This window comes from Zingiber officinale, chromosome 1A (genome assembly GCF_018446385.1).
Source record: "Zingiber officinale cultivar Zhangliang chromosome 1A, Zo_v1.1, whole genome shotgun sequence".
NCBI lineage: Eukaryota > Viridiplantae > Streptophyta > Magnoliopsida > Zingiberales > Zingiberaceae > Zingiber > Zingiber officinale.
The window spans coordinates 184,132,177-184,151,086 of NC_055987.1; the positions used below are offsets into that span (position 1 = coordinate 184,132,177).

General features: G+C 36.9%; 1 protein-coding gene across 1 annotated transcript; it reads left to right on the forward strand.

The window, feature by feature from the left end:
* Positions 1-596: 596 nt before the first annotated feature.
* LOC122038629 (WD repeat-containing protein 53-like) lies at positions 597-16,244 on the forward strand. The gene is made up of 11 exons (XM_042598460.1): positions 597-803; positions 10,120-10,216; positions 10,345-10,406; positions 11,170-11,226; positions 11,493-11,552; positions 12,278-12,334; positions 12,468-12,510; positions 13,259-13,336; positions 13,644-13,974; positions 14,039-14,189; positions 15,851-16,244. The coding sequence occupies exons 1-11, from the start codon at positions 696-698 to the stop codon at positions 15,938-15,940; spliced, it is 1,134 nt and encodes a 377-aa protein (XP_042454394.1). The 5' UTR covers positions 597-695; the 3' UTR covers positions 15,941-16,244.
* The last annotated feature ends 2,666 nt before the right edge of the window (positions 16,245-18,910 follow it).

Below are 18,910 nucleotides of genomic sequence, written 5' to 3' on the forward strand. Positions count from 1 at the left end.
ATAATTTGTCCATCATGTTTACTTCATTAACCGGCCTATTTGATCTACTTGACGTTCTATAGGCCATTTAATAATTTATCAACTATAATATTATATCTAATAGAGTTATGGATAACCAAAGAGAGGAAGTTGATCACCATATGTGAGTATGTGACATGTGGAGAGGATATGGAAAAAAAAGTGCACATTTATATTTATTTTTTGATATTGACAATATATATATTTTTTTACTTTCTTCACTAGCTTAGGATAATACTAAACTCTTCTAATAGTGATATATTTATTATTACTATTTTTTTAGAAACAAATAGTTAGAGCTAAATGAGTTGCCAAATTTTTTATTTTGAATTTTAAAATATATGTTCTACAAAATATTGTTTTTATCAGTTTCAAATATCATATTCTTAATTTAAATTATTTTTTTTTTCTATCTTATAAGATCGTTTCACTTATTATTTTACCTGTTATAAGTCCAACTTGTTAATGGGCTGAAGTTCTTAATGGATCGAATCATGCTTCTAGAATTTGAGCCGGGCCCAAGTGACCGTCTGACACGGTAGAAATCGTTTCCGCGAGGGGCTCCTTCTTTTACACGATTGGGTTCTCGTGCTTAGAGCCGGAGTTACTTCAGCCACCGTAAACTCCAGGAGCTCGCGCCGGAGGCGAAAGGCGGGGGCTGCTTGAATTACGGAGCCATGGCGACGCCGCCGGTGAAGCCGAGGCGATTGAAGGGCCACAACGGCACAGTCACCTGTTGTATTGCATCTCGTTTCCGTCCAGGTGTCATCGCTTCATCCGGCGAGGTTCTCTCTCTTTCATTTAGGGCTTTCTCCTGCGATTATTTTAGCCCTTGATGAGTTAGCAATGAAGTTCCTATAAATTTTGAGAAGCTTGTGATTTAGTTAATTGGCCAAGCATTCCTTTGCATAATATCCGAAAATGTTTTTTTTTTTTTTGTAAGAATTTATGGCGTTTGTTTCAGCTTCATGCTGTGACTTTACAAATTTCAGGCGTCCAGTTTCTCATCTTTCAATTAACTGAGTAGGCTCATGTTTATTGGACGCTGGTGGGCAATAATTAAAGGGATGAGTGATGTTACTTGATAGAGGAGAAGATAAGGGCATCTCTAATGTATGATTTATGAGAGGTTTGTAAAATTTTAAAAGCTGAATACAAAACCTCGAACCGTTGTAGAGGTGAGGTTTGAGGTTTGTAGTTTAAGAGCAATAGTGAAAATTCAAACATGCTCTTTTGTCTCGAAATTGACGTAATATGCATGGAGCCATGCAATTGCATGCTATGAATTGGATCACAAAAAAACTCATTTAGAGCTCTAATCATTGGAGATGCTTCGATAAGTTTTCATATTGTTGATGTGGCATATTGGGATCATAAAAAAAATAACTCATTTGGAGCTTTAACTACTGGAGATGCCCTAACAGTTGTAACTAGCTTCTATGATGGTCATGTGCAAGTTAGATACATTCTCAGTATGAACATAATGATCTACAAGCAACAAGCGGATTGAATCAGGAAATGACAACTGAAGCAAAGACACATTCTCCTCATAGACTCAAATTGAGGGAATTTGCCTTCCCTAGGTTAAGCCACCTCGGATGAAGTGATGCCCTCACCTAAGACACATTCATATCGACCTGATTGCCTCTCATCTAGGCTGAACTCAACAACCTCACAAGTTGTTGTGTTTTAATTCAAATTATTTCATTGCTTATTGTAATGCATAGAAGTATGCATTTAGTCCCACATTGTTAAGCAAAGAAAGGTTGGAAGGCCTTATATATGGAGCCCTTCCATCCTTGCTTAGCAAAGTTAAGGGGGCCTACACGCATGCGCGGGCCGAGCCCAAATCAGGTGGTTTCGGGGGGTTCGAGCCGGAAATCCATAAACCGGGCGCGACGCACGTGACCATCGCGCGCAGGGGGGGGGTGCAAATCCCCAGCTCGTGGGCCTCGCGCTTGCAGGCGGACTGGTTTGTTTTTACCGGGCGCGGACTGGGTTTGGTCCGCGCGTGAGGAAGCAGCGCACCTGCTCGCGCGTGAAGAGGCGACGCACCTACCCTGTTCGCTGCCAAAGCAATGCTTCGGCGTGAATAAATGCAGCACCTCTGTTCATCATTCCACACATCGAAAAAATAAAGCAGTCTGCTTTCTCCTCCTTCTCTGCGCTCGCTGAGAGTTTAATTTTTCCCTGTTCTGAGGCTTGGTTCTGCGATTTGAGGTTGAGTCCGAGTGCGACGTTCATTTTGGAGTGCACCTACGGACGACGCGAGTGGTTGTCGGATCTTGGGAGAATTTTGCCGGAGAGCCTCTGTACCGTGGGCGGCAATAAATTCTCTAAAGAAAGTCGGCACGCCGGTGCTTCAACCAGAGATACACGATTTCTCAACCTTATTCTTTTCATTACAAGTTTATTGTATGCTTGCTATTTTGGTGCCAATAGATTACTGTATTTGCGTAATCAGTATTACAACAATTTTAGAGAATTTACTGTAAGCATCAGTAGACATGATAAATGATAGGGTAACGGGGTTTGATGAGGCTAGTGCTAGACCCGAAAGATTTTCGGGCAAAACTTCAGACGTTGGCAACAATGGATGAAATTTTGGCTTACTACACTAGGGTTATTCTCCGTTATAGAAACAGATCCTCCTTCACCTGATGAAGAGGAACCTGCCTATAGTGCTGCCTTATAGAGGTTTAAGCAAAGGGATTACCTCTGCCATGGGAGGATCCTGTCTGCTCTCAGACGCACTATTTGATGTATACTGCTCAACATCTTCGGCTAAAGAGCTGTGGAAATCTTTGGATAAAAAATACAACTCCGAAGATTTTGGTTTAGAAAAGTATACTGTGGCAAAATTCCTAAACTTCAAAATGGTAGAAGGCAAATCTGTGATTGAGCAGACACATGAATTCCAAGTTCAAATTCATGGTCTTGCTGAAGGAGATATGTCATTACCTGAAAAATTTCAGGTTTTATCTATCATCGAAAAATTGCCTCCGAGTTGGGAAGATTTTTGCATGACTCTTAAACATCGGAGAAGTAAAATCTCTCTAGAAGATTTGATGATTGCCTTAAATATCGAAGAAGAACATCGGAAGCAACATAAAGATGATGATAAAAGAATACCTATGGATTTTATTCCAAAGGCAAACGTAGTAGTCTCATCTGACAAGAAGAAATTCAAAAATCAGAAAATGAAGAACAAGATGAAACCCAAACCAAAGATTCAAAAGAAAAATGGAACCAAGCCGTGCTGGGCATGTGGACAAGTTGGATATTATGCCAAATTCTGCCCCAAGAAGAAAAACCAGAGCAATATGTCCAACACCAAGGCACAAGCAAATGTTGTAACTGCTAGTGACGACACCAGCGATAGGTTTGTTACCTTCAAACCCGAACTAAATTTGATCTATCAACCCAATGAATGGTTAGTTGATACAGGTGCTAATGTGCACTGTTGTGTTGATCGCTCTGTCTTCCTTACTTATCAGGTATTGAAGGCACTTCCGTGGCCATGGGGAACCATTCTGCAGCCAGGGTGTTTGGGATAGGACAAGTTAATCTGAGGTTCACCTCTGGAAAAGTCCTATCACTGCATGAGGTGCATCATGTTCCAGCGATTCGTCGGAATCTGATTAGCGGGTCAAAGTTAGTCCGTGCTGGTTATGAGTTGAACTTTAAATGTAATAAAGTTGTAATATTACATTTAGGAACTTTTATTGGAAAAGGTTACCTTAATGAAGGTTTATTTAAACTCAATGTAGAAAATGCTACCTTAAATAAATCTACTGATATTGGTTGTTCATATAACATTGAGTCTTATGATATATGGCATGACATATTAGGACATGTCAATTTTAATACCGTAAAAAGGATGATGAATCTAGACATGATTCCTAAGCATGCTATAAATGATAAGAAAAAATGTGAAGTTTGTGTGCAATATAAACAACCCCGTAAACCCTTCAAATCAGTTGATAGAAATTCTGATATTTTAGAATTGATTCATACTAACTGTTGTGAGTTTAACGGTGTAATAACGAGAGACCATAAACGGTATTTCATTACCTTCATTGATGATCATTCTCGTTATTGTTATATTTATTTGCTGAAAACTAAGGATGAAGCTTTAGATAAATTTATGGTTTTTAAATCTGAAGCTGAGAATCAAACAAATAAAACTATTAAGAGGTTAAGGTCTGATAGGGGTGGAGAGTTTACCTCGAACCTGTTTCAAAAAGTTTGTCAGGATGCAGGTATAATTCACGAGGTAACTACTCCATATAGTCCTCAATCCAACGGTATAGCAGAATGAAAAAATCGAACCCTTGAAGATATGATTAATTCCATGTTAGGCAGTTCTGAGTTACCCAACTATATGTGGGGGGAAGCTCTATACACTGCATGCCATGTGTTAAATAGAGTCCCCATGAGGTCAAGGGATAAAAGCCCATATGAGCTTTGAAAAGGCCGGAGGACAAGTTTGAAATACCTTAAAGTGTGGGGGTGCCTTGCAAAGGTACTAGTACCTGAACACAGAAGGAAAAAACTTGGTCCAAAGACCGTAGATGGTATCTTCTTGGGTTATGCTCAAAATAATATTGCATATAGGTTTCTGATTATTAAATCTGAAATTTCTGGAATAGATGCAAATACTATTATAGAACTTCGTGATGCTACATTTTTTGAGGATATATTTCCTATGAAAACGATAACACCTCAGTCTATATCTAATATTCCTACTAGAGATATGCCTGCTTCCATAGAGGCCCCATTATCTGTAGAAGGTACACCTTCCTCAAGTCACTCTAGACTAGATGAATCTAGTGAGCATACAGAACTGAGAAGAAGCAAGAGACAACGTGTGTCTACGGATCTAGGCCAGGACTTTATCACCTATAATATAGAAGGTGACCCTGTAACATATAGAGATGCTATGACTTCTCCTGAAACTAAGCACTGGAAAGAGGCCATTAAAAGTGAAATGGACTCTATTATCTCTAATGCCACTTGGGAGTTGGTAGATTTACCTCCTGGGTGTACCACTATAGGATGTAAATGGGTGTTTAAGAAAAAACTAAAACTTAATGGGTCAGTAGATAAATTCAAAGCCCGCCTAGGGATTGACTATTTTGACACTTATTCTCCTGTTACCAGAATTACTACAATCCGAGTGTTAATAGCATTGACATCCATATATCATCTTGAGGTCCATCAAATGGATGTCAAAACGACATTCCTAAATGGAGATCTTGAAGAAGAGATATATATGGATCAGCCTGAGGGACATGTAGTTTCTGGAAATGAAAATAAAGTCTATAGGTTAGTCAAATCTCTTTATGGTTTGAAGCAAGCCCTAAAGCAGTGGCACGAAAAATTTGATAGTGCTATGTTATCGTTTGACATTGAAATGAATGACTTTGATAAATGTGTGTATGCTAAAATGAAAGGTGATAATTGTATTTTCTTATGTTTATATGTAGATAATATTCTACTTTTTGGTTTTAACCTTTCTATTATTAATGAGACTAAGGCCCTCTTAAGTGGTAAGTTTGATATGAAGGATATGAGTTGTGCTGATATGATTTTAGGGCTAAAGTTGACTCGTTCAACTGATGGAATAGCAATTTCTCAGCCACTCTATATTGAGAGAGTATTAGAGAAATATAGCTATAGCCAAGTTAAATCTGTCGTCACACCCTATGATCCTTCAAAAACTCTCCACAAGAATAAGAGTGGTGTGGCAGTGTCTCAATTAAGATACTCACAAATAATAGGTAGTCTAATGTATTTAGCAAATTGTTCTAGACCTGATATTTCTTTTGCTATATCGAAATTGAGCAGGTTTACCAATTGTCCGGACAGAACGCATTGGGATGAATTAGACAGAGTACTCAGATACCTAAAAGGTACTATATCCTTGGGCTTGTGGTATGGGAGATTCCCTGCAGTCCTGGAGGGATATAGTGATGCTAGTTGGATAGCTGACACTGCTGAGTGTAAAGGCGTTACTGTTTATGTCTTTACACTTGGAGGTCTGTTAAACAGATGATTATAACCCGTTCTATATCTGAGGCAGAATTGTGTGCTTTGGATACCACAGTAACTGAAGTTGATTGGCTTAAGGGTCTTCTTTCTGAAATTCCCTTGATGATAAAGCCAATACCTTCTATTTCAGTACACTGTGATAATCAAACAACAATAGCTCAGATTAGAAGCTCCAAGTATAACCAGAAACAGAAGAGACATGTACGAATAAGATTAAAGTCTATTCGTGAGTTAGTGTCTCTTGGAGTGGTGTCATTGGACTTTGTAAGTTCAAAAGACAATATTGCTGATCCACTTGTCCTGGAGGGATATAGTGATGCTAGTTGGATAGCTGACACTGCTGAGTGTAAAGGCGTTACTGGTTATGTCTTTACACTTGGAGGTGGTGCAGTTGCTTGGAGGTCTGTTAAACAGACGATTATAACCCGTTCTACATCTGAGGCAGAATTGTGTGCTTTGGATACCACAGTAACTGAAGCTGATTGGCTTAAGGGTCTTCTTTCTGAAATTCCCTTGATGATAAAGCCAATACCTTCTATTTCAGTACACTGTGATAATCAAACAACAATAGCTCAGATTAGAAGCTCCAAGTATAACCAGAAACAGAAGAGACATGTACGAATAAGATTAAAGTCTATTCGTGAGTTAGTGTCTCTTGGAGTGGTGTCATTGGACTTTGTAAGTTCAAAAGACAATATTGCTGATCCACTTGTCCTGGAGGGATATAGTGATGCTAGTTGGATAGCTGACACTGCTGAGTGTAAAGGCGTTACTGGTTATGTCTTTACACTTGGAGGTGGTGCAGTTGCTTGGAGGTCTGTTAAACAGACGATTATAACCCGTTCTACATCTGAGGCAGAATTGTATAGTAACTGAAGCTGATTGGCTTAAGGGTCTTCTTTCTGAAATTCCCTTGATGATAAAGCCAATACCTTCTATTTCAGTACACTGTGATAATCAAACAACAATAGCTCAGATTAGAAGCTCCAAGTATAACCAGAAACAGAAGAGACATGTACGAATAAGATTAAAGTCTATTCGTGAGTTAGTGTCTCTTGGAGTGGTGTCATTGGACTTTGTAAGTTCAAAAGACAATATTGCTGATCCACTAGTCCTGGAGGGATATAGTGATGCTAGTTGGATAGCTGACACTGTTGAGTGTAAAGGCGTTACTAGTTATGTCTTTACACTTGGAGGCGGTGCAGTTGCTTGGAGGTCTGTTAAACAGACGATTATAACCCGTTCTACATCTAAAGCAGAATTGTGTGCTTTGGATACGACAGTAACTGAAGCTGATTGGCTTAAGGGTCTTCTTTCTGAAATTCCCTTGATGATAAATCCAATACCTTCTATTTCAGTACACTGTGATAATCAAACAACAATAGCTCAGATTAGAAGCTCCAAGTATAACCAGAAACAGAAGAGACATGTACGAATAAGATTAAAGTCTATTCGTGAGTTAGTGTCTCTTGGAGTGGTGTTATTGGACTTTGTAAGTTCAAAAGACAATATTGTTGATCCACTCACTAAAGGACTTGATTCTGAGAAAATCAAGAGATCCAGTAAGGGAATGGAAGGCCTATCCTGGTTTCACCTATAACGGCAACCCAACCTATCTAATTGGAGATCCCAAGAAGTAGGTTCAACGTGGTACAAACAAGTTATAAGGGTGAACCGTAAACATCAAATTGATTGAGATGTAATCTCATAGTCTCTTCCCTGGATAGATGCTTGACTGCTAGTAAGGATGAGCTTAGGAGCTCTTAATGAGTTCAAGGTCTTAATGACAGGATGCTTGCAGTACATCCTTGGAGAACTCACCTATGTAAGTGTAACTGTGTGGCCGCAGTGTGGGGGGTTTAGGCAACTCCCCTTAGCACTTATGAAACAAGATTCGGTGCCATGACCGTAATGCACCAACCCAGAAGGATTCAACCGTCGCCCGTGATGAGTTGTTACCAATTGATTTTCACATATAAAAGGTTTAAGTTCAAGACTGAGTTCACTTCAAACCTATGTGAATAAGATTGGTGTACTTAGGTGAAAATTCAAACCAGAAGGTATTTTCACTAAAAGCTCATTGCAACCAAGCCTCAGAACATATCTTTGTTTTCAACCAAAATAATTTAAATTAGTGGGGGATTGTTGTGTTTTAATTCAAATTATTTCATTGCTTATTGTAATGCATAGAAGTATGCATTTAGTCCCACATTGCTAAGCAAAGAAAGGTTGGAAGGCCTTATATATGGAGCACTTCCATCCTTGCTTAGCAAAGTTAAGGGGGCCTACACGCATACGCGGGCCGAGCCCAAATCAGGTGGTTTCGGGGGGTTCGAGCCGGAAATCCATAAATCGGGCGCGACGCACGCGATCATCGCGCGCAGGGGGGGTGCAAATCCCCAGCTCGTGAGCCTCGCGCTTGCAGGCGGACTTGTTTGTTTTTGCCAGTCTCTGGTTTGGTCTGGTTCTTGGTTCTGTCCCGAGCCGTGCACACTCTTGGGTTTGGTCAGCGCGTGAGGAAGCAGAAGCAACGCATCCGTGCGTGAGGAAGCGGAGCGGCGCACCTGCCCGCGCGTAAGGAAGCAGCGCACCTGCTCACGCGTGAAGAGGCGACGCACTTGCCCGGTTCGCTGCCAAAGCAATGCTTCGGCGTGAATAAATGCAGCACCTCTGTTCATCATTCCACACACCGAAAAACAAAGCAGTCTGCTTTCTCCTCCTTCTCTGCGCTCGCTGAGAGTTTAATTTTTCCCTGTTCTGAGGCTTGGTTCTACGATCTGAGGTAGAGTCCGAGTGCGACGTTCGTTTTGAAGTGCACCTACGGACAACACGAGTGGTTGTCGGATCTTGGGAGAATTTTTCCGGAGAGCCTCTGCACCGTGGGCGGCAATAAATTCTCTAAAGACAGTCGGCACGCCGGCGCTTCAACCAGAGACACACGATTTCTCAACCTTACTCTTTTCATTTACAAGTTTATTACATGCTTGCTATTTTGGTGCAAATAGATTACTGTATTTGCATAATCAGTATTACAACACAAGTCACCTTGACCAAACTGATGTCTAAGGGGAACTGCATAAGCCCCACAACCTTGACCAAATGCTCATTTGATTATATGCTAACATTGTGGTCCAAGCCTAATTAATAAAATTTGGCAAACTAATTTTATTTGTTATATCCCAGCCATAAAATTACTCTAGGACCAAATATCAATTTTGAATATATTCTTAAAATGGAGAAAATTGCATTCATAGTGTAGTTTAGACTCATTAAAAGGTCCTGCGACTGTTTAATTCTCGGCTAAGTAATTTGTCTTTTTGATTGCACCTTGCATGGTGAATCAAGATACAAAGCTTGTTGGCCAGTGCTGGCCAGCATGTACAATGTATGGTTGTGTACAGATGTGCAAGGTTAAAAAACAGTGTAGTAAACAACATATCTTCAAACCTTAGCTGCAGAATAACATGCGCATTAGTAGGGAGATTCATCTATAAGTGCCGTGACTAGCGATGATGGTATGCTGAGTTTTCTACGATGTCATATTGGGTTAACCTTTTTCATTGAAAAAGGGTATTTCATTTTATGTTGCTAGACCATCTTGGCCCTCTAATTGCATATGCTAAGTGCATAGACAAGTTAATTAATGCTTCGATGTATTACCATTGAGGCCAAAGAAGCGCATGTGCCCTAATTTGTACCCCTTGCTGAATATGGTAATTTCCTCATATAATAATAGGAACTATTAGATAAAAAGAAGTATGGCAAACAAAGTATCAAGTGTATTTGGGAATATTGAGTTAATCATTCTCTCAATGGTTGGTACATTCAGATTAGTAAATTAGTTCCAAGGTACCAAATTTTGCTTGTTGAGGTGCAAACACAATCTTGGTTGTGATCATACTCTTGACTCAACCATGAATGAACTTATTGTCTATTTATGTTTTTATGAACCAATTCTACCTTGCTTCTATCTGTAATATATATGTTATCAGAATCCAAATATTCCAGTGAACTTATCTTGATGTGAATTTTTCTCTTGTATAATAGGATAGTTGCATTTGCTGGTTTGATTTGCGTTGTAAAGATGCTCTCTTTACTATCGATCTTGGGATGGAATCCATCTCTTGTTTATGTTTCAAAACAGGTTAGTTGATGTCCGTTTTCGTATTGTTTTAAGTCATATACTTGGACAGAGTAACACACTAACTGAACTCATTAATGTCTTTAGCAATTGGTTCAATTTATCAAAGAAATATGTTTGCGGTGTTTTAGGAAATGAAGATATTCTCTATGCTTCTTTGGGAACAAAAGTCATGTGCTTTGACATCAAGATGGTGAGTAGTTAACTAGTTATGCATAATATGTTTGCAGATATTCTCATGTATAAGTATACTTATTTTTATGGTTTTAGCATGTATAAAAGTTGTGCTCATAAGATACATCGAGGTATTAATTAAGTTTTGACATGTTGTTAGGCCCTCGTTATCCTCATGTGTGTGTGTGTATCTATATATAGCTTTCAATTCTATCTTCATTAGTAAAAGTGTTACCTTTTATTTTCCTTGAAATATTGTTGTATTTACTATTGATTATATGATGCTTTGGTCACAAAAATTCTCAACTTAACCTTTCTCTCTTTTATCTTAAAGTCGCCTTTGGACTTGTTTTTGCATTGTGTTCTCTTGAAAGATGATTACTACACATTTATGTTTTTAACTGTCATTTAAACTCCATAAATAAAAATCAGATTTCTTATTTTATTCTGAGTGTCATTAAATTCTCTCCCTTAATATTCAGTTATTTATAGGTCAAAATCAAGGTGGTCATGTGAAATATCTCTTGCTTGTATGTTTTAGTACATAGAGAATACCATTTCAGTTTTATGAATGCCTTATTTTTCATCTTTCATTTTGTGAGCTACTGCTACTTAAATCATCCTACAATTTGCATGTGCCTGTGAACTCCTGACACTAGGTCCAGCTGCAAATTTCAATTTGCTATTATATGATTTTCTGTAGAGTAACACTAAGAACATTGGAGTTTCTAAAAGACTGTATTACGTCGAGAAGTAGTTGATACACAAAGTTAATTTTACAGGCATCTTCCTGGAAGCCACTTGAAACCTACAGCTTTAACAAAGAAGAGATAAATCAGGTACGTAATATGGAGAATAATTTTGTTAAAGGAATTTGAATTTCAATATAAAATTTCTATTTTGGGGTGGCATTCAACTTCTTGTCATCATATTAGCATTGACAATTAGCTACAGATCTTTTAACTATATAACCCGGGCCTTCTCCCTTTTGAATATTAGCTGTTTTTGTGAATTTGTTCAACATATATAACAGTTAAGTTTTAAACTATTATATTGACTAGGCTCTCAAGCCTATTGGTATATTCATTGTAATATTTCCTTGCAGATTTCTTTCAGCATGAAGTCAGATTTTCTTGCTGCTGGAGATGATAGTGGTGAGGTTAAGGTACTTAAGTGTTGTGACGGATTGCATGATATACCACCTCTGCCTTTTCCACATTATCATTGTTTTTCATTTGACTTTGTTTCCATGCATGTGTACTATGCTTTTTAACTGTGACAATTAGTTGATAATTCCAAGAAACTATAGTTTCACCTCTAATACAAGTACAATCTTTATCACAGTTCACTTCTGATGATTTTAAATTAGGTTTAATTTTTCATCTCTATTATTTCAACTAAAAGTGTCAAGGACTTTGGATTTTGTGATGACAGTAATCACATTGAGTCGAAAAGACCTTTGTTTGAAAAAATTGTTCAAATGATGTGCTACATCTGGAGACAGCATGACCGCATCATGGGACTGAAACAGTTGGAATCCTTGGTTTTGGGCATGATTGGGACGCAGATTAATGGTATGAAATGTAAAGAAATTGGAAGAGAATAGAGTGTGCCTGCTCTAACCATCTATTTTGATCTTCAATTTGATTTTTTGCTTGGGTATTTGTATTTCTTTTAAGTAGTTTCATCTATTTGTATCTTTTGAACTCTAAACTGTGGATCCCTTAATGTATATCTTGACTATCTTTTTCAAGTCACTGCCAAAGAAAGATTATGTTTACCATCTTCCAATTCCAGAAACTTAATTCTGTGATCCGATTTTACATTTGTTTACCAAAAAAACTATTCAATTAATGTTATCATGTCTTTGTTTGTTCTTTGTTTTTTCAGATCATTGACACTGTGCATCAAAGCCTCTACAAAACATTAAGATCAGTTCATACTAGTGTATCCTTTGTAAGTGCAAGACATGATTTGCATGATTATATCTCAAATTATTTTCATTTTGTGGAATTTATAAGAAGTTATTAAAGTTCTTATATGCAAATCAAAATATTTTTTGCCCTTAGCTTTTTAACAGATTTGCAGTAGCGTGCAATTTATTCCCTGGAAACCTTGGACAGGTATATGCTTAACAAAATTCAGCCCAAATGTAGAATTAATATTTCTACTCCCCTTTGCATCTCAAGATCTATTGCTTCTGAAGCCCTTGTGAATCTTACCTTGAAATGAATGTCATGGTGTCAGTGTTTAGAATCAGTCCGTTCGTTTTTTGCCAATTTCCTATCACCCTTCTTAATATTCATTCATAATATCTAGTATGTTGTGCTATCAGTTTTCTGATCTCATAATCTGTTTTCCCTGTTTCTGGAATCAGCAATATGGTATATTGTCTACCGTCTCTGTTTTTTCCCTACTTGATCCTGCTACTTTGGAAATGTTTATCTGCATCAATAACTTAAAATATTCTTCTTCTTAGTCCTTTGGGTATAACTGAATTTTTTATAAAACCATCTATTTGCTGTCTGTAACTTTGGATTTGGTTTGAAGCCTCGACATTGGTTATTTCTTCCCTTGTCACCTATGCCTGTTTTAAATCAAAGTTAGAATGTATGAATTATGATGCTTCTATTGCGCCCTCAATTTTCTCAATAGTAGACAAAAACTCTGCATTACAATTCAATCTTGTCCTTTAATCGGTCCATTATAATGATTGTTCATTTTTATTTGATATTTTAGTCCAAAATATTTGCTATAAGCCAACTCACATTAACTTCCTAGATTAGACCTAGATGATCATATAACTTACCTATGTGTTTAGAGCATAAGTTGACAAAACAATTCCCTTAAAATTTATTATTTACTTGGCAGCTATAACTGGTGGTCTTGACATGAAGCTTGCTATATGGGATTTCTCTAAAGGACGGCCATACAATGTGATTGATTATGGTAGGCCCTTCAATTTTATAGACATCATTTGTATGCATGCACAATTTTTCTCCTCATATATACTGGAATGGAAATGTTGTTACATACTGATGAGCATGTTTGGATAAGGACATGCCATTCCTTTAAAGAAACAAATTGCTATTATTGTTAAATTTGAATGACTTATGCATGAAATTTAAACATCTGTAGCATTATAACTTGTATTGTAACTGCTGGAAGGTTTTGAGTTTTAGAGAGATTTTCAGTGATTGACTAAGTTGGCTTTTCTGAAAACTAGTATGTTAAGACAATCTTCTTTCTACTGAAGGAATGACTGAACCTGATAGCAGTATTTCCACTGGGAATGCGGGGCAATGTTTCAATCCTGCTTTTGTTCATTCAATAGCAATACCAGAAGTAGATATCACGTGTGGTCCGAATAAGGTATGTGCTGTTGCAAGAGGTGATGGTGTTATTGATGTGATTGATTTGGAAGCCAGTCTAGCAACTTTGAAGTCGAAAAGCTCTTCTTTAGCTAAGAGTGCTCAGAGATCAAAAAGAGGTGAAGCACAATCGTCAAATACTCATGCAGATTATCAAAACAAGAGCACACAGCTGGATTTCAGTTCAGGAGGCCACACCGCCAGTGTATCTTGCGTGTAAGTAATTCAAGCATTAATGGAATCTCACTAGTATAACAACTAAGGATGTTGGCTGGCACAGGTCATTTTCCTTGTTTGGGGAGCGTGGAAAGTTTCTGCTTTCAGGTGGAAATGATGCATCAGTGAAATTGTGGGATTGGTCTAAATGTTTCTCTCCTGAACAATCTAGCTGCAACAATTATTTGAGTTTGAGTATTAACTTGAAGAAAAAGGTAAAAGACCTGTACATAATACTCAATTTATGCTAGTGATTGAGTACTCATGATACCATTCGTCTAGCCACTTTATTTTCCACATCATTCTCCTTCTCCTTTTTTGATGACAATCTTGATTACTTGACCACAATATCAATTTATGCAAGAAATGATATTTTTGTTGTTTTCTATAAGTAAGATTTTGTGAGTCTCTAGTAGAGAGTATTCATCTGTAAGTTGAAAAAGGATGTTATTTTTGAGTTAGAAATGATCAGAAACAAGATGGAAAACAAATCGTTTTGGCTAGATACCAAAGACTTCCCAAGCATCTCAAGTTGTCTTCCAATGTCTTCAAGTTGAAAAGAATTTTTCTGACTTAACAATGGCCGTCAAGGTAGCTAAAATCAAGTGATTTTGGTTAAAAAAAAAATTTACACTAGAAGCTTCTTGGGAATCTCAAATGGAGTATTTTGGTATTGTTGAGAAGAAAATATCTTATTTCAAGTAAAAATGATGAAAAAAATCATACAAATTGTTTTTTTGGGAGTCTCAAGTAGAGTATTCCAGTGTTTTCAAGTTGCTAAGAACTATTTTTGGGTTAAAATGTTCAAGTCTTTGCAAAATACCTTGATGGTTCTTTCCAATCTGTTTTAGCTCAAATTTACTGTGTAGCTCTCTGTCTGTCAAAGCCTCAGGTACCTTTTTTAGGTCCCAAATGATTAAATTTGTGTCAATGGAATAATTTAATTTAAAGCCAATATTATTTTGGATATGTAAAATGAGGAGGTGATTAGATTTGGTTAGAATAATGTAGGGTGCATGATTTTGAAAACTAGAAACTTAGGTGTCCTCAGGGAAATCTGCCATTATTCAGCATCATGGCAATAGCAGTAGGTCGGAACAATCATGGATTCAGAATTTCGATGAAATTCACATAGATATCTGATTTGATTCATAAGTTATTAGTCATTCTGAGTTCACAAGTCAACTTAGCCTTGATGGTTCATGTGCCACCCTTGTGAACCATGTTGTTGAAGATTAGGATTGATGTTGAACCATCAAATTCACATAGATATCTCATCTATGTTTGACAACCCTCGATGTTGAAGATTAGGACTGATGTTGATCATGCCACATGAGAGATATTCTAAGGATTGTTGTTATTGATTGCAGTATGAAAAGTTCTTCACTTATTTAAAAAATATTTTGGAAGTTTGTTACGTGGTCATGTAAAAAAAAAAAAAAACAGCCCGGTACACAATGCTCCCGCTATGTCGGGTTCGGGGAATGATCCATTGTACGCAGTCTTAACCTGTTTTTTACAAGAGGTTGCTTCGAAGATTCGAACCCGTAATCTTTTGATCATAAAACAACAACTTTTGTTACGTGGTCATGTATTGATGATTAAAGACTTTTATTGACATTTGAAACTTAAATTTTGAATCCTTTATTTGAACTTTTTTATATTGCTTTGGTTATGAGTGCATATTTGAAATTTGAAATCATTTATAATTTTAATTATTGATTATGCTTCATTTCAACTAAATATCAACTTTTTACCCTGTTCATGAGGAATACTATTAAGTTTTATTAAATTATAGCCTTTTAAGAGTCTATGATCCGAGTATTTGAACTTCGCATTAAATTGGAAGACCAAGTTTAACATCTTTTCATGGCAGATCAATTGGCTATGTACTACGCCTACCGACTCAGAAAACCTTGTTGTTTGTGATACGACCAAAGTAGTGAAGATTTATACTGTTGCATAGAAGCATGGATGCAAAGAACCAATTCTAGTTTGAGATAGTGAGCTGGAAGATTTATACTGTTGCATAGAAGAATGGATGAAAAGAGTTGATCCTAGTTTGAGATTCTGAAGCTGGTAGCATTCATCGATTACTTCAAAAAATTTCAGGTTTTCTTGACATTGGTATTTATTAACACCTCGTAGCTTTAACCATGATGCAGCAACCTTTTCATTCATTTTGTTGCTGGTTCATTTGCTAACGTTCATTTAGCTTGTTCCATTACTATTATTATTATTTTGGTTTTAATTTGGTCCTTTATGTTTAATTTCTATATCATTTTTGCCACATTTTTTTTTTCTAGATGGCGGTTTAAGAGTTGATTGATTTGTCTATGTGATATTATTTTACAGTTCAGCATGCTACAGGTCAACTTATGAATAAATTTGAGGTATATAATAACAAAGTAGAAAACTAATGTGACACTGCTATTAAGTGTCTAAGATCATATAGGGGAAACCATAGAATTTGTGCACTTTGAGAATGAAATTTTAGCAACTATATCTCCCAAGTTTAATAGATTACAAGTTCTTACTCAACCATTTAAGTCGTGAAAGAATGGATGATACTCATTTTGAACAAATATTTTCTCATCAATGGCTTAGTTAACCCTTTTTGTATTTATAAGAATTTGGCATATAGAGGCTACATGATTAGGGTAGTGTTCCACATGCTAATTATGAACTTGGTACTATGTGACTGAAAGCTTACTTGCAAGAACCAAGGCGGTGTCAATGTCAACAATGACACCTCAACCTCTTCATCAAACGGTGGTTAGACAAGGCGACAATGTTTGTACCCTCTTTTAGCTTGACTTTTCCTGATCATGGAAGAAGATTTTTGACAGTGGATCCGCAAGTTCTGTCCTCAGTAGATTTGAGAAAACTCGCCAAAGAGGAGTCTTCAAAAACTACTAATAGATTCAAGCTTCAGTCTTCTCTTGCCATGAATTAAGACGGTTGGTGCAGGGATTACGATGGTTGTCACTATCTTATAATTGTGCATTTAGCCTCGTCCATAATACTTTGATCTTGAATTTAACTTAAAAAATGTTATCTAAACCCACAGTAATATTAATAATATCATCGAAATTAAGAGTTGATGAAAAAAAAATTGCACATTTAGAAAGAAGTCAAACATCTCTTTATTTCCCACAGTAAATTCAAACTTTTGTTCTTTGCTATAATTAACTTTATTTAATGGGATAAAAATTGAGTGGAAATCAAAAAGCGTCTTTAGTTTTTAGAAGCGTCACATGCGTGTATCTTTTTCATTTGTTTATTGTTCATGAAAAGATCACTCCTTCTCATTTTTGCCACAATGAAAAGAGCACCTTACTCGATAGCTGTCTTTTCTGTTTACATTAGAGCATTCCATTTCTATATGATATTTCTAAAATTTAAAATAAATTATTTATTTTATTAAATTTAGATAATTATTTTTTTACTATACATTACTACTAGAGATGACAATAAGTCAAATTCGAATCAAATTTTATATTTTTCATCGTCATCCTCATCGGATATAGAATATCCGATAGATTTATTTATATTTATTAAAGAATAAAATATCTTCTATATTTATAATTTTTTTTATCTAATTATTATTATCCAACAAAAATGTAAACTAGTCGGTGGATGTATATATATATATATATATAGTCCCGTTTTGCGAGTCAATCTAGATATTTTCGGATTTATATGGATTTTTGTAGATTTTTTATGTTTCGGAATTTTGTTCGGATTTGTACAAATTTTCATCGATTTTTCTCGTTTCGGAGTTCCGAGGTCATAAATGGGGATTGGACAGCGACGAAATATCTCCATACGATAAATAGGTAAAATGTTAATTTTTATAATTTTGATACTTGTAGTAATATCTATGTCATAATTTAACAGATATGAGGTAAGGTGCACGTGTTCTCGTGTTGAGATGTGGTGCAGGACGTCCACGCAAGAGGACATTGGAATCCCTGGCGACAGAGTCACCAGATATGTCTACTGGGGACGAGTCTGCCGATCAGGGACAGACTCCGCATAGTACTGCGGGCACGTCGGGCTCTTAAACTCTGATTATTTCAGAGGTACCTACCCTGATTGTACCCACCGTACCCACTCCTACGATATTTACGGTACCATCGGCATACCTGACACCTACTCTAGTCATGCCCACTATGTACCCGGCACCACCACCACCAGTACCTACGGCGTACCTGAGATTATCGCCACTGGTGCCTACTGCACATCCGACACACACACCAGCAGTAGCAGTTGCTTCATATTCGGTACCACAATCTACCGTACCTCTAGTCGCCCCCACCTATATTGACCCTACAGTGCCACCAGTGGCACTTGCCCCCGTTTATGCAGCAGCACTGGGGATACCTCCCTCGGCCTTTCCAACAGTACCACCTGTAGTACAAGCTAGAGTGGTTCTGTCAGTTCCCGCAGCAGTCCCTACTCACCTGATTGATATAGTTACAGCACGAGCTTCCAGCTTTGGCAGAGTCGATGAATATTCGGGTTGGATATCGGGTATCAAGAGTTTCTTCATACCTTTTTCCATTCAGATCGGATATCAGATCTTCCACTGGATTCAGATGAAATTATCATCCCTCCACATTACATCAATTATCCTAAAATTTTTATTATTTAAAAATTTTAATTATTTTCTTTTTTTTTTTTTTTAATTTTTTTTTCTAATGTAATATCTACTTTTCATTTTCTAATCCATTTCCTTAATATCTCTCTCAAATTAGTTGATGCAAACATTATTTTTTTTATATAAAATATAAAATTTAAAGTAAATTTTGTGTTTAGAAAAATTGATGTGACGGTTCTTATAATTTATTATTAGACGCATTAAATCTTGAATCGGTTGACCAGTTGTATCAATAGGCAAGTCAACGTTGTTATAGCGGCTATGATTTCATTG